Here is a 23,383-nt window from a genome sequence, read left to right as displayed (position 1 = left end):
CATGTGAAATGAGAAGTGGAGAAGGAAGGAGAGACAGAGATATACTGTATGAATGGAGTTAGAGAAATAATGAGGATGGTAGTAAAAAAAAGTGTATTTTGAAAAGAAGTGAACTCAGAGCAAATATAAATAGTAGAAGCAGCATGGTAGGGGTAGTGGTAGTAGTTTAGTGTTGAGGTGGGCGAGGACTGGACAGTGAAAATGAAGTTAGGATAAGGACAAAGTGGAAGACCTGAGAAACGCAATATATATGGAAGTGCTCTAGTGTGAAGAGAGCTACGACTTCTGGAGTCTGTGAGAGAAAATGTTCTCTTTTCCAGCGCAGTAAAAATCCAGAATTCTGGGCCAGGTGATGTGCCGTTTTCCACTTCTTATTTCATTGGTGTCAATAGTTCTGCATTTCTCAGATTTCAAATTCCTAATATTTTATTTTATGCCTGGTGTACTTTCCCCTGTATTCTGTTGGCACTATTTCTGTTCTGTATTCTGGTTGGCACTATACAAAATAAAATAAACATTGGGACAGTAACACCAAATCCACCCGCGTTTGGCTTAATTACTAGTTAAAGTACTGATAGTCATGCAAACGAGAATGGGAAAAGCCTAGGTCACTGCAATCTTCTACTACTGTAGATGCTAATTCACACATTGTGAATTAACCACACGAAAATGCAATTTACTTTTTCCTTTCATTGAGAGAACCCGATTATTTTTTTTCCAACAAGTTATTTATTTTAGCTGTCACATACTTGAAATTGTTGTTTTAATTATTTATTCTGATGTGTTTTGGTAAAAAAAAAAAAAGTAAATTCTTCAGGTTCCTAAACCTGAAGAGGATGGGACCCCTCCACATGGATGGCGTAAGTGATATGTATTTGATTAACCCCTTTTGTGGAAATGACACTACCTAGGTTCTCCTTGGATTAGATCCCATAGATCTCTGTTAAATCAGGGCTCATAATGTGACGTTACGTAAAAAGGGAACAGACATTTTCCCTGAGGTTAACACATATCCAAAAAGCGAATTATCCGCAGAAACAACGGCCATTGTGTATCACATTAGCACAGGTTTAACATCACGTTCTTGTTGTGCAACGTTGTGTTGGCTTTCGCACGGAGTATAGTGTGGATGCAATATAAAGGTATACATATATATAACATGAAGTTAAGTATGTCGTACTCCCAACTAGACTCTGAAAGGGGATTTTTTTGGTGGAGGTGGTCTGGATGGGAGTAACGCAAAGTTTAGGTACGACTTAAAGTTATGTTGATTAACTCCCTGTGTTACCTTAATGAACTTTAGTGGATATGCGATGTTAGGGTAAACGCCTCTTTTACATTTCATTATCACTAACGACCGCTATAATTGATGCAATACACTTTGTTATGTTGTTGGCCTTTGAAATTGTGAGGTAAGGCATGAAAAGGACTAAGCAGCTTCAGTGGCACTCAGAAGGTTAAGGACTCCCATATATATTATAATGTTAATTATACATATGCAACCTGTATTTCTTTTCTACTATTGCTGTGCATATAATGGCCTACAGTCCCATTAGCCACCTAATTGCTAATAGGCCTGTTAGCCCATTCATTCCGAGAGCTGTAGGTTTGGAGGGAGGTTGTGCTCCCTGGGGGGCAGGGGGTGAGGAAGGAGTTAACAGTGTCGGTAAGGGTAAATGTGACTGCTTTTAATAGGTGTTAGAGTTGGTTCTGATCTGGAGCTCAGTCATTGGAAGCTTTAAAAATGTAGTCTTGGTCCCACAATACCATTGTTACAGCCTTGTCAGTTTGTTTTGGGAAATCCAAATTTTCACGTCTCGAAAAGTCAGATTGAAGTATGTGTTCAAGGTCAGAGAGGCTAGGCCTGTGTGCATATAAGATTGTGTCATCTGCATACATGTGTATTGAAGCTCCCTTACAAGCTATAGGAAGATCATTGATGAACACTAAGAGTAGGGGCCCCAGAACGGAGCCTTGTGGGACACCACAGGCGATATCCCAGGGGTTGGAGTCAGAGCCCGAGATAGACACATGTTGGGATAGGGGGGTGGAGGGGGGAACTCTGGCTGTACATGCACTTGCTGACCACACAGTGATATCACACAAAAGGGAGCAGCCCGAGGGCATCAAACTCCTCCCAAGTCTAACTTTAAAAAATAAGTTTAAAATACCTATGTGTCAGATTTGGGTACAAAAATGTATCACTTACCCAGATGAGACCCATTAATCATGTCACTGGAATTAGTTCACGTTGGTCCTAGGAAGGATTGCCCCTTTAAAGTTGTGATACAGTACATACACTTACCATCAGCACTGCCAGTATGGAAGATTAGATATGTGCAAATCTGTCGCTTGCAAAAGAAAAATCAGGGAAATGTTGGATTTTTGTAGTCTGATTCATTTGTGGATCATGTTGAAAAAAGTTGCCAACATATGAAAGTAATTTGATCTACAGTATACAATTCTAAAACTCTTGAGTGTAAAATAGTTATGTCTTTTAATGGAAAATGACTCTTGATTTAAATGTACCATGAATGTAACTGTCCAGACTTAACACTAAGGGGCATAATGTATTCAGCGCCACAAACTGCTTTTTGGCGTAGAATTGATGCACAGAAATCGTGCCTATGTACCTTATTTTTCTCAATGTGCACCAAAATAAAAGACTGTGTGTGTGCCGAGCTCGCGCGCTCCAAGTGAAACTTCTTTGTGTTTTGTCATTGAAATTGCGAGTTCTTTCTGCGTTTGTGTTAGTCCTTATTAAGGATGATAATTGTGTATCTGGATTTTTTGTATTTGCGTTATTCTTGTTCAGTTAGGGTAAAAGTGAAAGCTGAAAATGGCCAAAATAAAAAGTACTGGTACTGTGGCAAGTTTGCTTATCAAAGTACTGTTTGCTTGCCTGGTCGCATTTTCGTCTGCATGAACGACTGAGTGCTGTGTGAATTTTGAGTCAGCGGGGGCACGCGCATGCGCCTAATCGTGACAGATTTTCATCTCCATGAAGGAGTTTTAATCCTATGAGAATTTAAGTATGTGCCAGCAACGAAGTTTCACTTCAAAAGTGATCAAAAGTGCCCACCATGTTGAACCTGGCGTAAATCCTAGAAAGTCTGCTTATATTGTTAGCGCAGAGCTAAGTTGCTATATATCAAATATAAATATATTTGACGCAGAGTGGATGTTTCCTTCTACAGGTTAACAAAATGTATTATTTTCACAGTATGCCTATTACACATAATATTACACTAAATTTATATTTACTAACACGTTATAAATAAGAAATACACACAATTCGAGTCAAAATTAATATCAAACAATGAACTGTCATATCTATTAAGACACAAAACGACCTTCGTATATACGAGTGCAAAGCATTAATACTTTGGTCCATGAAGGGCCATTCTTTCTTCCTCCTCCCCATGGTTATATCTGTTTTCTTTTCTTATTATCCCCGATTTTTACATTTATGTTACAAAATTGCAAATTAAATTAAATGATGAACGGAAACAAATACCCACTGCTGTGCCATTTAATGCTAAAGATTTCCATATACATTCAGAACATTAAACAGCAACACTTTCATTTCAAAAGCTGAACTTGAATGGATATAATACAATCCATCTATTCTGTAAACTTGTATATTATTCTGGCCACTTTTACAGATAGCAAAGCCACAAATCTCAGAACCGGTGTCCAAGGCTATGTTCTTGAAAAGTCAATGTACTGTATGTAGGTGCTTAAGGGCAGAAATATGACAGCATCACTCAACGTCACCACTGTCCCTTTTCTCCACCCTATATAAAAAAAGATGACAAGTTTGCAGATATCCCAATCCATCCTGGAAGAAAGGAAGCTTCATACTGAAAAATCTTCAAGAACTTTGAGTCTGGTAAGGTGAAGTTGGTAAGGTAAATAGTTTCTCCCCCCGCAAGATAACCTGCCCAGTAGCCAAAGGTACCAATAGTCATAATTGTATGATTACAGTGGGCTAGGAGAGCAAAGTCATTCACAGGAGATGACTCCATTCCATTCCCTGAGAAGTAAACATCTCCCTTTGAGTTGTCAATGTTTTCTTTGCACCACTCCATTCCATTGCTGGCCACCACAAAGACAGGTTCTTGATACTTATTCCGGAAGTAAGACATGGCACTCTCCAAGTAATCCTTATCCGCAATCACCCCTTTCCAAACTTTGGGCATAATTTGGATGTAGTCTCCTCTCCTAACATGTACGCCGATGTAGGTCACATTTTTCCGGGAACCTCTCAGGCGCCGTAAAACCTGGATGGCCTCATCCTTGATGAAGCTGTGGAAGGAGAACTCCTTTAGGATTTCATCTTTTATGTGATGATAAAATGTCCATGAGTTGGTGTAACCAATGAATTTAACGTACTTCTTGTGTATATTTTTATACTCTTCAGACATCCAGTCATGGATGAAGTACAAATTCCAGGGCAAAATCCTGTTATTTTCTCGACACACTACAGGTAGGGAGATCTTGAAGATGGGGGCAAGCCAGCAATGCATTTCTGGCAGGATACCGGCAGGACGCATGTTGAGCTTAGCTAGAGCATATAAAGTGGCATATTGACCCATCTGGTTACCCAGTCGGCCAAGAGAATTTATGGTCCACAATCCAATATTTTTTTCTTTTGCCACATGAATACATGTTTGTGAATATGTCCAGGACTTTAGATCCCATACACAAGGATACTTTACTCTCTGTGGAAACGAGCTCAGTCTATAGTCAGTATATAAAAAGGAAATGGTGACGATACAAATCAAAAGCAAGAGGACGAGAAAAAATCTCTGCAGCCGCCGGAGGGTACATACCCTCATGTTGCCTCCCTTTTCCCTTAAGGCATAGGAATTAGGAACATATCCTGTAGATCTTCCCCACAAACTACCCTGTCTTCAACCGTAAGCTTTACTTTAGCTTGTAGTAAGTTTTTTTTAATATGAATTAAAACTCGCTTTGTGAGCTTTCCAGTTGTATGTTTGATGGGGAATTTAACGTGGACCTGGAGTTATTGCTTTTGCATGCAGTACAGTACAGTCACATTTTCCAGGAATTCCTGTATGTTAATCCTTTCTACTGTCATAGAGCAGCTATGTCGACTTTACCTAGAACACATGAAATAAAAGTATATAAAGTATCACAGTATACTCAACAGCCAATAGGCAAAATTAGGAGAATAATTTCTAGTCAATATAATGTGTACACACCCCAATGCCATAAATCCCTTTACCAAAACCCACACTTATTATTTTTTTTAAATTGAACTTCCAGAGCTCTCGTCCATTTGGAATTGAACACAATGGATGCTGGCAATTTTTTTGTTCAGGGGTTAGTTAGTATCTTGAACACACTGGTTAATGCTCAATGCCCAATGTGGCCAAAACTGGAAGTGATCCGATGACCATGATATTTAATCCCCTTTCCTACCAGAGGGGCCATCAATGCATTGCTATGTGTTGCTGGCCCCTCTGGAACCGAAGGGGATATTATCCAAGGATAAATGATGGCCCGGTATATCAGAATCTTAATATATATATTTATCTATATATATATATATGAACCTGGGAAGGAGTTGAAACCTTTAAAATGATAGGAAGTGATGACCAGTCTATGTTACCACCCTAAATGCCACATCATTTTTGTCAGAGTTTTCCGATTTTGCAGAGGATGATAAAACAGAGATACACTGAAATTACTAGGGAAAATCTTAAGACAGGACTTACGTTGTTTTTGAAAGCTTAAGGACTATTCAACATCATTCGTTTTTTTTTCTTTTGGTGCCAATAAACAGCACAATAAACTGCAAAGACTGCAGTACTCCCCTGAACTAATAAGGCTACCAGAATGTAACACCATAAAAAAGAAAGGAAGACAGTTTCACAGTATATTGAACAGGGGACCTTGTTCTTTACTTTTTATTGTTTGGTAGGTACCGCCTTCCATAGACAAACACTTAAAAGTGGAGGGCAAGGTGTCCCTAGAAACAGGGCTCCTGTTAAAAAGAAAATAACTTAATTGCAAGGTAAGATTTATTGCAAGGAAGTAAGATTTTGACATGAAGAGCAATTATGGACAGATGTAAGCAGAGCTTCTCCCTAACACCTTATAGGATGGCTTCGTAAATATGGCCATGTAGGCCATTCGAGTTTAAGGGCTGTAAGATGTCTCCCAGCACTGAAGGTGTTTTATGGAGTAGCACTATTTAGTCAATAAAGCCCTACATCTTTTCAAAGAAGCCATTACCTTGGAAAGTGGGACAGCGTCTTTCCTGTATATGCACTGTTGGGCTGAAAGAATACGGCTGCAGCATTGGTCTTTTAAATAATGACACTTCGCAGAGTCACTGTACATCCTAAATACAAAACTCCACATCACTTACCCACTACGCACGTTACTCGGATTTCCTCACTACAACAGTACAGACGATAAAACAAATGTTATTGCGTCATGTTTTACTAATCTAACAGCTAGCCTGACGAGATCTGCTCTGTTGTGCAATGACTGTGTATTTACATATTGTTGTGTGATTACACAGAATGTTTGAGCACACAATGCACTCTTTATGACAAGGGTGAAACAGTAAAGAAGAAGCCAATGAATGAGAATAGGGTCTAGACAGGTTCTCCAGGAATAGTTCATTTTAGCACAAGATGCAGTCACATATATAAGAAGATAATCTCCACTGGGTGTTAATCTTATGATTACTACACAATTAGCCATACCATTTTCCTGTGTGACTTTGCTTGGTTTCTGTACCATTATGTGAGTAATAAGGTGTGTCTAATGATATGTCCTTGGATTTATTTTATTGTTGTATAACTACCTACCATTCTCACATCTTTAAAATGACATTAATGATAAGTAATTCACAGAACAACATTGTACACTCAAATTCAAGCTATGAAACCGTAAATATAAAGCAATACTCACATATAAAATCCAAATAAAAAGATAATACTATACTATTAACATTTGTTTATATTGTACCTTTAATTTCAACGCGATTTTTTGGTAATGGCTAAGAAGCATTCATACAGTCTGTCATAATAATATCATGATATATTATTAAGTATTTTAATCAACCTGGCACATGAGGGGGTTAACGTAAAACTGCGCACAACACTCATAGTGTAGTAAATTAAGTACAAAGTGGTTGTAATTATGCTAACACCTGTGTTGTAACCTCCTGCAAACCTGGGATTGGCTGGACACCCCCCCCCCCGATGCCTGACCAATTCTTAGAGACCAATGGCTATATATTCCATATGTGTGCTCAGTATATATTATTCCCTGATGAAGTAGTGTTGAAACTACGAAACGCGTAGGATTTTAGCTGATTTTAACTGTTTACTACTGCTGTATGACTTTTTGAGCTCTAGCACCTATGTGTAGTAGCAATAAGGATCTGTGATTTTTCCTGCTTTAGCTGCTTTATCGTGGCGTCTTTGCAGTGGCGTCACTGACCGCTGCTTCGCACTATTGGTGTTTGCTTTGAGCTAGTCTTTTACTCCGTACTTGCATTGGGACTTTAGTCTTTACGCTTATACTGTACTACCACCTGCACAGGTTCCAATATAGATCCTCCTAACCAATACCTCCAGATCACGGTAACTAGTGACTCCGTTTGGTGAAGTTAGGAGGGGCTTTTTTAGCTCTACTGATGGACACTTAAAACTGGAGAGATCGGCTCTCAATATCAGCAGGGACTTCCGTGAGAGGGAACCCTACGCGACACTTGCTCCAAGGAGGATTCTTCGTGCCCACCTGTGAGGGGCCACCTACCACAAGGAGAGCAACGTCTTCCGGATACCATCTGGGAGTGACTAGACGATGACAGTTCTTGTAAAAGAGAAAACTGCGCTAAGGCCGTCATCCAGCTGTGACGACTCAGGAGATTCCTTCCCCTTCTTCTCTCCCCTCTCCTTCACCATCTACCTCTTCCCCCTTGCCACAGCGCGTTCCCTGCAGGTCTCGTGTACCCACGCGCTCCCACAGTCCTTGCCATATTCCTCCCTGCTCCCCCGCGGTAGCTCCCTTACCTTCCCCTGTAGTGCCTTCCGTCCCGTTGCCTCCTCCGTCTGCAGTACCTGCGGCGCGGCGTTCCGCGTGCTTGGTGACGCGGCCGGTGCGCGTGCCCCCTCTGCCCATGGGGGCCGCGCGCACAGACTCTCCTTATCAGGATTTCCCTGTCTCCGCCTCCCAAGCTGATCAGGTCATTCCCAGGACTTCCCCTTCTGTCTCCTCCTCTTCTCTCCCTGACCTATCAATTGCTTCTCCCACTTCTCTCTCTACTCCTCCCCTCTCTACCATTGGTGCACCTCCCCTTATAATCCCTGTCTGTCCACCTCTTCCTTGCTCTGCATAGTTCCTGTTTCCCTGTATGTTACCTGTCCTATGCTGTGCTCCCTCCGTGCTCCTGTGAATACCTGCTCCTGTGTTATTTTGGATCTCCCTGGCTTTGACCCCTGCTCTCCCTGGTTTACTCTGCTCTCTGGTTACCCCTTGAACCCTGCTACGCATACGACTCCGCTGACCTCTAGCTACCTAGGATCTGGCTTGCTCACCGACGACTCTACTCTCTGGATCCCCTGAACATTGGCTAACGGACACGACGATTCTTACGGACACTCCCAAGCGTTGCAAGTATAAACTTAACAACTCTCTCTACAGGCCCAGCAACGCTATACCACACTCCGGGCTTGCTCCCACTGCTGTGGGTGTGTGGTATCATAACGTTCCCACCTCAGTACTGGGGTCTGGCTTGGTCTGCGGGCATACAGGCGTGACACCAGCACAATAAGTGTCAGTGAAAGGCTCGTACAAATGTGGACGATGCAAAATATGTCAGAATATGACAAATCAACTCACTTTTCCGATAGAGACGGAACACGCAGGTTCAGAATTAAATCTTTCATCATGTCAAACAGATTTTGTAGTATATCTATTAATATGTAATTGCAACACACAGTACGTAGGCCTTACAAGTAGAATTCTCAAGATACGTATTCTTGAACACTTAAGGCTTATACGGAACAAAGACATGTTGCATCCAGTATCTAATAATTTCAGTACTTGTCCATTGGGTTCAGTGGGATCACTACAGTGTGTAGGATTAGAACATGTTTCCTTGCCCCGTAGGGGTGGTGATCGCATTAAAATATTACATCAGCGTGAAGCACATTGGATCTTCACGCTGAAAACACTGCAACCCAATGGTCTAAATACTGAATGGGACCTGCGTTGTTTCCTTTGACAACTTTTGATCTTGCTTTGTAATTCGTTATGAACTTCTTTTTTGTAATCATTGGTATTAGAGTTTAATATTGATTTTTTTATGTATTTGCAACTTTTTGCCTCTACCTCCTTGTTGTTCCTTCTCCTCCCCTTCCCCTTTCCCCCTTCTCCCACACACCCCACAGCCCCCCTCCCCTCCCCCCCCCCTCCCCCCTCTTTTTTCTGCCATTTAGGACCTACAAATATATATAATATTTGAATTTAAACATTCTCTATGATGTTATTACTAACAATAGAGATAGATAGACTTGGTTTGATCCACAGACCGTGTCTTTAATAAGGGGTTAAATACTATATGTTGTCCTTAATGTTTTTTTTATCTCTAGACATGTTGCATACAGTGTTTTTATTTTATCTCTGTTGTTATATTACCGGCATAGTGCATAATTCATTTGCTAAGAAAAAGTGAGACAAGTATATGTGTTTATACAGTTCAAGGATAGCAGTGATATACATATGTATTAAGATAGTTGTGCACCTGTTAAAAGTTGTAATGGTATTGGTACTTCAGAGGTTAATATTTAAAGCCCATTTTCCGCTGGCTTTTTTTACTTTAAATATGCAGGCTCAGACCACATCTCCCCACTCCAAGACGAAGCGCTGATTCGAGCGTGAAACGCGTTGAGGGGGAGACTGTGGTGTAGCCTGTTGTTCGTTTGTGAATGAAATAAATCCAGTGCCCTGGATTCTGTCACGGGTTGTGGCGCCGGATTCCCTTCTCTTCTATGATGACAGTTCTTGTACCTGTCCGGTTCCAGTGTTCGGTAACACGTCTTGTAACATGATATGCTTTTAAAGAATTTATCTGATGTACGCAGATAACTTACCCCCTTTTATGGATAAAACTTTTTAGACTTAATTTACTACACTATGAGCGTTGTGTGCTCTTTTTTGTCTTTATTCTCTTTTAGTGTGTGTGGGGTGCTGAGCCACCCCTGGTCAACAGCTTCAGACGCTCTTATTGCACCTTTAAGGTTTTGTATTTGTCACTATTATATTGTTAAGTGTGTTATTTTTACACTTAATTTATTGTTTTTGGGTTGGGGATCTGACTTACAGTTATCACTATTTTTTACACTTTATCATTTTATTTTCCCCGGAATCTACTTTAGTAGCACACTATTTTTTGTGTTTTTGCTATCATCTGCGTTGTATGAGACTGATGTTATCTTAAGTCTACATCTGTTGTTGCTAGAGGTGGGATTGAAATATGCTTTCCTGACACTAGAATAAATAGGACACTTTTAAATATACGTCCATGGTTGGCGAGAGCGCGCGGAGGAGTGTGTGCGCGGCGAGATCACAATACATTAAGGCAATGATCATAGACCGCGTGAAGAATCGGTTAAATTTGATTCCACGGCGCGACGGCCAGGTCACACCCAATGAGGGCGAACCAGCTCTGTGATGTCACAGCCACGCCCCCCGACACATCTACCCTGGCCACAAATTGCTGGAGCTAAAAAGCGGGCAACGTCACACGCACGTACGCGAGGGCGCAGTCACCACGGACCCATTCTTAGAAGGGATTCTACAGAGCATCATGGGGCGTGACTAGCCCTCCCTTTCAAAAGATTAAATATGAAATTCTGAGAAGAACCTATGACATGTATAGGGATTACTGCTTGTTTATTATTTTAAGAAACTGTCTGCATTGATTATAATTGTATGTTCTTGTAATAATATTTTTTTGTAACCTGAGCACTGTAATCCGTGGAGCCGCCACGCCTCTTTTCTTGTGTATTAACCCTTCTCCCATATACAGGGCACGTGCTCACAAGGGTTCCGTGCCGTTCGTGACAATCACATCGAAGAAGAAATTCTGGCAGCACATTTGTGGTGTGAATACGAGACTATAAGGGTGAGAGAGGACAAAGAACTAATATGAACATTCTTATTGTTTAATTTAGGGTAGATTTAAACCCATTGGGTTCAAGGCTGAGGATAACCAATACAACAAGAGTACATGAAAGCAAACATCTGCACAAATTCTGAAACAAACCTTCTACCTTTTCTATCCTTTAGATGTTTTGGTCATGTGCTTGGCTGCTTTACAAGCAAAGGGCCTTAGATCGGTCCACAATTCTACACCTACAGCAAGATGAAGAGATAATTGATTAACTACCATATGCTACCTTCATGCACCATATCTGAATCAGTGATAACTTTCACTCGACTCACAGCCTGTTGTTTCTGAAGGGACCTTCCATTTAGAACTAGATTCTTCAGTCGCTAGGTGATGCACTTGTCTCATGGGTTCTGCTTGCTACCATGGTGCTAGCTCCAAGAGTCATTTCCAGCATTTTAATTACTACTATAATCTACCACTATAATCTAATTATAGTATAGTATTTAAATGACTAATTTTGACTGTATTCCCACTATGCTTATCTCTTTTAGCATAATCCTCATACACAAAAGTTCTGGACTAGGGACACACGTTCAAAAACCTCCGTAAATTTTACAAATATCAGACTTCTGAGCACTGATATAATGAAATGAAAGTGTTGACATGCGCAAATAAAAAATGACATGTACCACAATCTTATTTAATGATTAAAAAAAAATCTGAATGCAGCTGACTGTGTTAGATTCCTTCTACACGGTCTTAGATCCCAACCGTCAAGAGTAAGGCTGCGGTCCCAGTACGTTCTGTAGCACGCGCGGGTGGCGGCACGTGCACAGCGCTTCATCGCAGATCGCGGTCTTTGGAGAGAGGGAGAGATTGCGACGGGAGAGGGCGTGGTGGGGGGGTTTGTGGGGGCATGGCCTCACGCGGCTGGTTCGCCCTCATTTGCTGAACCTCCGGCGGGGACGTGGCCACGCCTCGGTCGCAAGTTCCACATACCAAAACGTTGTATCTGTGAAAACTTGCAGTACAGTGCGACTGCTAAATGCGCGCCGATGCAGGTACTGGGCCCGGACTGATTGGGGAGCGGTGCTTGTGCGCACTGGGACAACAGCCTAAGGCATAAGTTAGAGCAGGGGTGCGCAAACTTTTCCCCCTGCGCCCCCGACTGGACTCCCCCCTGCTCTTGCCCTCCTCCTCCCCCCCCCCCATCTTACCTTGTCTCGGGCGTTCTGACATTATGTGACCCGCTGTATCATTTGACGCCGCGTCGCCAGACACAAGGTAAGGGGACTTAAAGTGGCCTTGCGTGCAATCCCCAGAATTTCATTTAAATGCGTTGGTGAAGAGCGTGGGGCCTCTGTAAGCGCAGCCCCACCAGTTTACCCACCCCATAGTTAGAGAACCGTTCCTTATTTAACCCCACATTCCTGTGACTTTACATGACCATTGGAAATGTGTGAGCCACTTGGGGAAAGTTTGCAAATCTTTTCAACATTATTAGCGTCAAAGTATTTTGTGTACTGTTTGTGCAATTTTCTTTAAAAACTCTCTGGAAACGTCACCATGAAATATGTCTGTTCTTGTTGCTGGTTTGCAATGTTCTATAGCTTTGCCAAAGACTCAAACAATTCTGGTCCAAACTTCAGAAGCTAGAGGTTAAAAGGCTTAGGCCGCGCTTATAGTGCCGGCGACGCGACGTCGCCCGAAAACAAATACATTGCCGCAGCCGCGTGTGCTTATAGTGCACGCGACAGTTCAACAGCGCCGTTGGGAAAACCTGAAGCCGGCAAAATTAGATTTGTCAAGGGCCGTCGCGTCACGTGACGGCCCTTGAACAAATCAAATTGCCGGAATCCTGCGACACCGCCGCCCGGCGAAACATAACATTCGCCGGTGGCGACAGCGACGGGTGACGTCACCCGCCGTGTCGCCGAGCTATAGGCACGGCCTTATTCTAAATCAGCCAAAGTAACCAACTGATATAGAATAAGGCTCTAGGAAAAGCATGATTTTTAACACTAAAAACTTGGGGGAGAAAGGAGGACAGGCTATGGACGGGATACTAATATTATAGGAGTTTAACTCATATACAGTAAGCTTCTGGAGGGGATTGCTGCTTTAAATGTGCAGCTCCAAATTGCAATATATATCAGAAATGCAGTAAAGCAAATGCATTTAGCTACATTAGGGAGGAGCGGCTCATTGAGTAAAGACACGGACTCTGTAAACAATGACAGGAAATCTGGTTTAATTCCCGGTGTCAGCAGATTCTGATCTTGGGTAAGTCACATTACCTCCCTGTGCATCAGACACCAAAATCATACATTGTAAACTCATCTGGGCAGGGACAGTGTCTGTAAAATTCCTATGTGCTGCATACTGCACGCTGTACTGTAATTGTGAAGCGCTTTGACTTGGGACAAAAGTGGTACAGTGTATATTATTTATTTATTTATTATTTATTTATAAAATATTTTACCAGGAAGTAATACATTGAGAATTACCTCTCGTTTTCAAGTATGTCCTGGGCACAGAGTAAAACAAAATAATACATGGTTACAAATACAGTTACATAAATGAACAAGGTATACATTATATACAAGACATTGCATGCACAGTTAAAGAAAATATATATTATGAGCGTATGAAACAGTTACAGACCAGATTAAAGTGTGAGACAGCCTTAGATTTGAAAGAACTTAAGCTGGTGGTGGATATGAGAGTCTCTGGTAGGTTGTTCCAGTTTTGGGGTGCACGGAAGGAGAAGGAGGAACGTCCGGATACTTTGTTGAGTCTTGGGACCATGAATAGTCTTTTGGAGTCTGATCTCAGGTGATAGGTACTGCATGTGGTAGGGGTGAGGAGCTTGTTCAGGTAGCTGGGTAGCTTGCCCAGAAAGTATTTGAGGGTAAGACAGGAAAGGTGAACTTTGCGCCTAGACTCTAGTGATGACCAATCTAGTTCTTTGAGCATTTCGCAGTGATGTGTGTTGTAGTTGCATTGGAGAACAAAACGACAAATTGAATTGTAGAGGGTGTCAAGTTTGCTAAGGTGGGTTTGAGGAGCCGAGCCATATACTATGTCTCCATAGTCAATAATTGGCATTAGCATCTGCTGTGCAATACGCTTTCTGACCAGGAGACTTAGGGAGGATTTGTTCCTGTAAAGTACCCCTAGTTTGGCATAGGTCTTGGTTGTCAGGGTATCAATGTGCATCCCGAATGTTAAGTGGGAGTCAAACCATATGCCCAGGTATTTAAAACTAGTGACAGGGGTTAGGGTGGTGTTAGCGTTGGTTCTAATCAGGAGCTCAGTCACTGGAAGCTTTAAAAATTTAGTCTTGGTCCCAAATACCATTGTTACCGTCTTGTCAGTGTTTAAAAACAGTTTGTTTTGGGAAATCCAGTTTTCGAGTCTCAAAAAGTCAGACTGAAGTATGTGTTGAAGGTCAGAGAGGCTATGGCTGTGTGCATACAGGATTGTGTCATCTGCATACATGTGTATTGAGGCTTCCTTACAAGCTGTGGGAAGATCATTAATGAACACTGAGAAGAGTAGGGGCCCCAGAACAGAGCCTTGCGGGACACCACAGGTGATATCCAGGGGGTTGGAGTTAGAGCCTGAGATGGACACATGTTGGGATCTTCCTGATAGGTAGGACTGAAACCAGTTTAAAGCATGTTTCCCTATTCCAGAGCTCTGGAGTTTGTTAAGCAGGATAACATGATCAACTGTGTCAAAAGCCTTTGCAAAATCTAGGAATACTGCACCAGTGAGTTGTCCCCGTTCCATTCCGCACTGGATTTCATTGCAAACTTTTAGCAGGGTAGTTACGGTGGAGTGTTTGGGACGAAACCCAGACTGGAATTGGCTAGGGAAATTTGTCTTGGTGTAGAAATCGCTTAATTGGGAGTAGACACATTTTTCCATAACTTTGTATAGAATTGGGAGAAGTGAGATTGGCCTGTAGTTTGAGACAGTGTTTTTGTCCCCACTTTTGAAGATTGGGACAACTCTGGCAGTTTTCCAGGTCTTAGGGATATGGCCTGCAGACAGGATAGAGTTGACTATGGACGCAATTGGTTTGGCAATGGCTGGGGCACCAAGTCGTAGGAACCTAGATTGTAGTAAGTCGGGTCCACATTGGCTGCTTAGTTTTAGTTTGAGGAGCGCTTGTGTAATCTCCTCTTCAGATACTGGGCTAAATTGAAAATTGTGGGCAGTGTTGGGAGGGGGTGGGACTATAGGGGTACTCCCAGGATGAGATTCAGGTTTGGGGTTTGTGCTGCGTTTCGCTAATAAGATAGTGGCACACCCCACCAAGTAATCATTGAATGCATTTGCAATGTCAGTGGGGTTTGTCAGAGTAATATCCCCCTTAATGATATTACTTGGTTGTTGATGGTTAGGAGGCTGGAATATATTGTTGATAACCTTCCAGAAGTTAGCTGGGTTTGATGTATTTTGGTGGAGATTGTCAGAGTAATATTGTGCTTTTGCATGCCTTGTTTGCCTTGTGCACACGTTCCGCAGGCATCTGTAGTGATTGAGATCCTTGGTAGTGCCAGTTACTTTGTAGCTTTTCCACAAGGCATCCCTGAACTGGTAGAGTGCTATAAGGTCAGGTGTAACCCATGGAAATATTTATATGAAATAAAGTTATTATTATCACACCTCCCCTTGTCCTATAAGTCAGGTTCGTCAACCTATTAGGACCTGTGGAAGCTGTCACACATTTACAGACTCAGTGGAACCCCAAATTATTTATCCCATATAAGTAAAAACATGATTGCTGTGGTGGGGTTTATATCTTTCTATGTAAACTAACAGCTTGTAAGATATAACATTTTATAAGCCTTTTTAATTAATGAATGAAAAAATATGGCAAAAAAGGTGTTGAAGAATAAAACGTCTGCCACTCTTAAATTAGATCTCCCTTTGTAACCTCACAAAATCACAGAACACAAGATCAAAACCATATATTTGAGTTATGTTTAATAACCTAGCAAATGTAATCCTGAAAACCTAAGCACTTTAAAGGATCAGTACCTGAAGATCAGTGCTGGAAGACATCTTACAGCCAGGACTACTGTCCTGTGCCCGGTGAATTAGGGGGCCCAGGTATCCTGCCAGTGACCCAAACGTGCCAGATCCGGCAAGGCGCCTGTCAGAGGGGCCTCTTGCAGGCACCCTCCATCCTTGAAGGCTGCAGGTAGGCACACTCACCCATACCTCCTCCTACCACCACCCCCAGGCGCATGACTACCAACCCCCCACTGACACATAACTACCTTCCCCCTACCAGGCACATGCTCAAGTTTGGAAAAAAGCATTGTGTTGTATAATGATATTTCTAACAGTTCTAAATTGTTTTGCCAATCAACGGTGGTGTTTTTTTATAGTGTTAATGAAAATTATCTCCCTTCCTCTCTCCCCCCTCTCCCCTCCCTCTCTCTCTCCCTCTCATTCTGTGTCTCTCCTCCATTTCTGTCTCTCTCCCCCCATTTTCTGTCTCTCTCCCCCCATTCTCTGTCTCTATCTCTCCCCCCCATTCTCTGTGTCTCTCTCTCTCCCCCATTCTCTGTGCCTTCCCCCCCCCCCATTCTCTGTCTCTCTCTCCCCTCCATTCTCTGTCTCTCTCCCTCCCCCCATTCTTTGTCTCTCTCTCTCCCCCTTTCTTTGTCTCCCTCTCGCCCATTCTTTGTCTCTCTCTCCCCTCACCCATTCTCTGTGTCTCTCCTCCATTTCTGTTTCTCTCCCCCCCCCCATTCTCTGTCTGTCTCTCCCCCTCCATTCTCTGTCTCTCTCCCCCATTCTCTGTCTCAATCCCCCCATTCTCTGTGTCTTCCCCCATTCTCTCTCCCCCCCATTCTCTCTCTCTCCTCCCATTCTCTCTCCGCCCATTCTCTCCCTCTATCCCCCATTCTCTCCCCCATTCTCTGTGTCTCCTCCATTTTCTGTCTCTCTCCCCTCCATTCTCTGTCTCTCTCCCCCATTCTTTGTGTATCTCTCTCCCCCAGCCCCCACTCTGTGCCCCTCTTCCCATGCTGTGCCCCTCTCCCCATGCTGTGCCTCTCTCCCCACACTATCTCTCCCCATCCTGTGCATGTGCCTCTCTCTGTGTCTCTCCCCATGCTGTGCCTGTGCCTCTCTCTGTGTCTCTCCCCATGCTGTGTCTCTCCCCGTGCTGTGCCTGTGTCTCTCTCTCTCTGCCTCTCCTCATGCTGTGCCTGTGTTCTCTCTGTGTCTCTCCTCAGGCTGTGCCTGTGTTCTCTCTGTCTCTCCTCATGCTGTGCCTCTCTCCCCATGCTGTGTCTCTCCCCATCCTGTGCCTGTGCCTCTCTCTGCCTCTCCTCATGCTGTGCCTGTGTTCTCTCTGTGTCTCTCCCCATGCTGTGTCTCTCCCCATGCTGTGCCTGTATGTGTCTCTCTCTCTGCCTCTCCTCATGCTGTGCCTGTGTTCTCTCTGTGTCTCTCCCCATGCTGTGTCTCTCCCCATGCTGTGCCTGTATGTGTCTCTCTCTCTGCCTCTCCTCATGCTGTGCCTGTGTTCTCTCTGTGTCTCTCCCCATGCTGTGCCTGTTCCTCTCTCTGTGTCTCTCCCCATGCTGTGTCTCTCCCCATGCTGTGCCTGTATGTGTCTCTCTCTCTGCCTCTCCTCATGCTGTGCCTGTGTTCTCTCTGTGTCTCTCCCCATGCTGTGCCTGTGCCTCTCTCTGTGTCTCTCCCCCCCCCCCCCATTGTGTGAGTGAGTGTGTGTCTGTGTCCCCCATTCTGGACCATACCTGCATGGGTGGGGGAAGCCATCTTGAACCCTGGCAGCAAACACCGGAAGTTCTTACTTACACTTCCAGGTCTCACTGCTGGGGCTCCGCAGCTTAGTCCCGGCCCCTGCTCTCCTCCATGCATTGTCTGCTCTCTGCTGCCCCCCCCCCCCCCCCACTCTGATGGTCAAAAGCGGAACAGCCACAAAAAAACGGAACATTTAACAGCATGCAGGGCAGCCGGGACAGAGGTTAAAAAAACAGGACTGTCCCGGCTTACCTGGTCATCCTAATTATAGGCTAAAGCTGTAAAATTCCGGGCATTATTGAAACCCCTGCTCTCTGATTCGTAAAAATTGCGGGCATTATTCATTCAATAATGGCCGGAATCTTTGGCTGCTTGCCAAGTTTTTATTTCTAGTCAATCTGCTTTTCCTTTGTCAGAACAGCTCTCAGACAGGACAGGGGATTGTTCAGGAGGAAGCAGGCAAGCAGTGACTCCTCCCCCTCCCTCCGTGCAGAGACACAGTGGGGGTTATGCACTAAGCAGTGATAAGTGCTTTTAAGGGAGATAAAAAGCCAGTATAGCGTGATATTGCCTGCTGTGAGATTCACAAAACAGTGATAAGTCTTTTAAGTGAGATAAATGCCTTTATAGCGTGATACTGTCTGCTATGAGATTCACAAAGCAGTGATAAGTGCTTTAAAGTGAGATAAAAAGCCATTATAGCACGATACTGCACTGTTATCACTGCTTTGTGAATCTCACAACAGGCAGTATCACGCTATAAAGGCATTTATCTCACTTAAAAGCACTTATCACTGCTTTGTGCATAGCACCCAGAAAACCCACGTATCACTGCTTAGTGCATAACCCCCAGTGAGAGGAGGGAGAGAGTGTATTTGTAGCTGCAAAGTATTACGGGGGCTATGCACTAAGCTCCGAGCTTTCGCGCTAGCCTGAAAAAAAATTGCACGTCCGATAAAAAGTGAAGCCGGAGGCGCGATTCACTAATTTATTTTATTTATTTATTTATAAAATATTTTACCAGGAAGTAATTCATTGAGAGTTACCTCTCGTTTTCAAGTATGTCCTGGGCACAGAGTTAAGACAAATAATACATGGTTACAAATACAGTTACATAATGAGCAGGGTATACATTATATACAAGACATTGCATGCACAGTTAAAGATAATTTATATTATGGGCGTATGAAACAGTTACAGACCAGGTTAAAATGTGTGACAGCCTTAGATTTGAAAGAACTTAAACTGGTGGTGGATGTAAGAGTCTCTGGTAGGTTGTTCCAGTTTTGGGGTGCACGGTAAGACAAGGAGGAGCGGCCGGATTCTTTGTTGAGCCTTGGGACGATGAACAGTCTTTTGGAGTCTGATCTCAGGTGATAAGTGCTGCATGTGGTAGGGGTGAGGAGCTTGTTCAGATAGCTGGGTAGCTTGCCCATAAAGAATTTGAAGGCAAGACAGGAAAGGTGAACTTTGCGCCTAGACTCGAGTGATGACCAATCTAGTTCTTTGGGCATTTCGCAGTGATGTGTGTTAAAGTTGCATTGGAGAACAAAACGACAAATTGAATTGTAGAGGGTGTTAAGTTTGCTAAGGTGGGTTTGAGGTGCTGAGCCATATACTATGTCTCCATAGTCAATAATTGGCATTAGCATCTGCTGTGCGATACGTTTTCTGACCAGGAGACTTAGGGAGGATTTGTTCCTGTAAAGTACCCCTAGTTTGGCATGGGTCTTGGTTGTCAGGGTATCAATGTGCATCCCAAATGTTAAGTGGGAGTCAAACCATATGTCCAGGTATTTAAAACTAGTAACAGGAGTTAGGGTGGTGTTAGTGTTGGTTCTAATCTGGAGCTCAGTCGCTGGAAGCTTTAAAAATTTAGTCTTAGTCCCAAACACCATTGTTACAGTCTTGTCAGTGTTTAAAAACAGTTTGTTTTGGGAAATCCAGTTTTCGAGTCTGAAAAAGTCAGACTGAAGTATGTGTTGAAGGTCAGAGAGGCTATGGCTGTGTGCATATAGGATTGTGTCATCTGCATACATGTGTATTGAGGCTTCCTGACAAGCTGTAGGAAGATCATTAATGAACACTGAGAAAAGTAGGGGCCCCAGAACAGAGCCTTGCGGGACGCCACAGGTGATATCCAGGGGGTTAGAGTTAGAGCCAGAGATGGACACATGTTGGAATCTACCTGATAGGTAGGACTGAAACCAGTTTAAAGCATGCTTCCCTATTCCAGAGCTCTGGAGTTTGTTGAGCAGGATAGCATGATCAACAGTATCAAAAGCCTTTGCAAAATCTAGGAATACTGCACCAGTGAGTTGACCCCGTTCCATTCCACACTGGATTTCATTCATGGTGGAGTGTTTGGGGCGAAAGCCAGATTGGAATTGGCTAGGGAAATTTGTCTTGTTACAGTAATCGCTTAATTGGGAGTGGACACATTTTTCCATGACTTTGGATAGGATTGGGAGAAGGGAGATTGGTCTGTAGTTTGAGACAGTGTTTTTGTCCCCACTTTTGAAGATTGGGACAACTATGGCAGCTTTCCAGGTCTTAGGGATATGGCCTGCAGACAGGATAGAGTTGACTATGGAAGCAATTGGTTTGGCAATTGCTGGGGCACCAAGTCTTAGGAACCTAGATTGTAGTAAGTCAGGTCCACATTGGCTGCTTAGTTTTAATTTGAGAAGCGCTTGTGTAATCTCCTCTTCGGATACTGGGCCAAATTGAAAATTGTGGGCAATGTTGGGAGGGGGTGGGGCTATAGGGGTACTCCCAGGATGAGATTCAGGTTTGTGGTTTGGGTTGCGTTTTGCTAATAAGTTAGTAGCACATCCCACAAAGTAATCATTGAATGCATTTGCAATGTCGGTGGGGTTTGTCAGAGTAATATCGCCCTTGGTGATATTACTTGGCTGTTGATGGTTAGAAGGCTGGAATATGTTGTTGATAACCTTCCAGAAGTTAGCTGGGTTTGATGTGTTCTGGAGGAGATTGTCAGAGTAATATTGTGCTTTTGCATGCCTTGTTTGCCTTGTGCACATGTTCCGCAGGCATCTGTAGTGATTGAGATCCTTGGTAGTGCCAGTTATTTTGTGGCTTTTCCACAAGGTATCCCTGAACTGGTAGAGTGCTATAAGGTCAGGTGTAACCCATGGAAGGTGGGCACCCCGTACCCTTATTCTGCGTAGTAGAGCATGGGTATCACAGAGTTTTAAGAACTCGGATCGGAAATAGTCGAGCGCAGAATCAGGGTCAGGAATTAAAATCGATTCTGTGCCAAGGGCAGTTGGTAAGGTCAGCAAGAAACTGTTGTGGGTTAAAGTTTCTAAATGTTCTAGTGAGGAGAACTTTAGGGCTTGATTGGGACAGTTTAATTTTCCTTACACAGTATACTATTGCATGGTCACTGAAAATATCAGGAAGGATGTCAGAGGATTGGATTCTGCTGGGGTTTGAGGAGAGGATCCAGTCTAGCAAGGAATGGTTGTGCGATTTCAGGTTTGTTCGTGTGGGTTGGGAAATGAGTTGCGATAGGTTAAGCGACTTGAGTTGTATCTGGATTTGGGGTTTTTAGGGTCAAGCCAATTGAAGTTGAAATCCCCAAGAACTAGCAGCTCACTCTTCTCATTCAGAGAGGAAATGGAGCCAAGAAACTAAGCCCTTCAGCCCATGTTCTATCGGACGTGCCAAAAACTGGCTTATCGTGCGTGCAAGCTTTTTCCCTCCGCTAGCGCACTGAAACTTCACGTACGCTAGCTGATAGAAAAAAAAGCCACCTGTAACATTTGCATGGAGATTTGGCATCTCCATGCATGGCTGTTACAGGCGATCGTACATAAAATAAATACATTTTAATAATAGTGTACATGAGCAGGGGGTCTCCGGAGCTGAACCGCATTGGTTTCAGCCTCGGGGACCCCCTACTTCAGGAGATACAGGCCCCGTTATGGATTGCCGGTATCCCCCTGCACTTTAAAGCTACCGCGTCAAGTGACCGGGACATTTACATTCTGCAGGGGATACCGGCATCCCAGAACGGGGCCTGTATCTCCTGAAGTAGGGGGTCCCCGAGGCTGAAACCAAAGCGGTTCAGCTCTGGAGACCCCCTGCACATCTACACTACTGTCAAAACACACATATTAATAACCAATAATTCCTTACCTTAGCGGCTATCTGCTATGGTAATGAAGCTGCATTAATGTACATTTTAATAATAGTGTGCGGGAGCAGAGGGTCCCCTGAGCTGAACCACATTGATTTCTGCCTCAGAGACCCCCTGCTTCCCGAGTACAGGCCCCGGTATGGGGCATCGGAGGCCAATGTCGCCGCCATCTTTATAGCGTCCAAGACGCGACGTGGATGCCATAAAGATGGCGGCGACACTGGCACCGATGCCCCAAACCGGGGCCTGTAACTCGGGAAGCAGGGGGTCTCTGAGGCAGAAATCAATGCGGTTCAGCTCAGGAGACCCCCTGCTCCCGCACAATATTAATAAAAATACATTAAAGCAGCTTCATTACCTTAGCGGCTATCCGCTAAGGCAATGAAGGGGTTAAGGCACAATAGCATGTTTATTGGGGACAATTGCCCCCAATAAACATAGCAATATACAGCACACATCCCCCCCAGCCCCCAACACATACAGTACAATAATGTGCAAAATAACTATTATCCAGATATGGATAATAGATTATTTGCCCATTATTAAACACATTAACCAGCATAAATAAATTGATTTCTACTTACCCCCTGGCAATGGTGGGCATCCGGGCATCAAATGGCCACTGTTGGCATAAAAAACATAGCAAATATTTTGAAATGCCAGTTAACCCCTAAATCACCTTAGCGGCTAATAACCGCGACATTAATTAAGGGGTTAACCCACTCTGTCCCCATTCATTTGTACAGTGGGAGATATATATTATATATATATAGATATATATATATCTATATATATATATCTATATATATATATATATAGCAACTGTAAATATTACTGTATGTTCATTTGCATGTCTTAGACAGGTCTGCAACCCTGTCTTTCCCCATTGTCGCCCAGCATACAGCGCTTCCACTGCAGCAAGGGATTCTGGGAAATTACATGCAAATGAGCACTCAGTGCCACCTTTTGTCTATATATATATATATACACATGGGTTGTAAGTGCTGTCTGTGAGTGGGGGTCCTGCTAGGGTGTGAGGCGGCAGGTGGCGCGTGGGTTGTGAGTGCTGTCTGTGAGTCGGGGGCCTGCTAGGGTGTGAGGCGGTGGGTCAGTGATGTCGGTGCGTAGGGGCGGGAGGCAGCAGGTGTGTGTGGCGGCAGGTATGTGTCGAGTGTGGCGGGAGTCTGTTGAGTGCATGCAGCGGCTGTGAGGCGGCGGGTGAAAGGCAGAGGCGGGCGGAGTAAGGGCGGGTGGGTGCA

The 23,383-nt window shown here is 43.7% G+C and overlaps 1 protein-coding gene across 4 annotated transcripts in view; it reads right to left on the bottom strand.

Moving 5' to 3' along the window:
• Positions 1-3,351: 3,351 nt before the first annotated feature.
• LOC142496525 (galactoside alpha-(1,2)-fucosyltransferase 2-like) overlaps positions 3,352-23,383 on the bottom strand; it is a 28,307-nt gene continuing 8,275 nt past the window's right edge. Inside the window, exons 2-4 of one of the 4 annotated variants that reach the window (XM_075603199.1) lie at positions 11,325-11,406; positions 11,013-11,168; positions 3,352-5,126 (exon numbers count right to left, since the gene is read on the bottom strand). In XM_075603199.1, coding sequence (XP_075459314.1) covers positions 3,798-4,841 — 1,044 coding nt within the window. In that variant the 5' untranslated portion in view covers positions 4,842-5,126; positions 11,013-11,168; positions 11,325-11,406 and the 3' untranslated portion in view covers positions 3,352-3,797. Of the gene's footprint in view, positions 5,127-6,264; positions 6,371-11,012; positions 11,169-11,324; positions 11,407-23,383 lie in introns of those variants that run through there. The other 3 variants (XM_075603201.1, XM_075603203.1, XM_075603200.1) reach the window with 3 other exon arrangements.

Source organism: Ascaphus truei, chromosome 6 (assembly GCF_040206685.1).
Source record: "Ascaphus truei isolate aAscTru1 chromosome 6, aAscTru1.hap1, whole genome shotgun sequence".
Lineage (NCBI taxonomy): Eukaryota > Metazoa > Chordata > Amphibia > Anura > Ascaphidae > Ascaphus > Ascaphus truei.
This window is presented reverse-complemented; position numbering and strand designations above follow the sequence as displayed.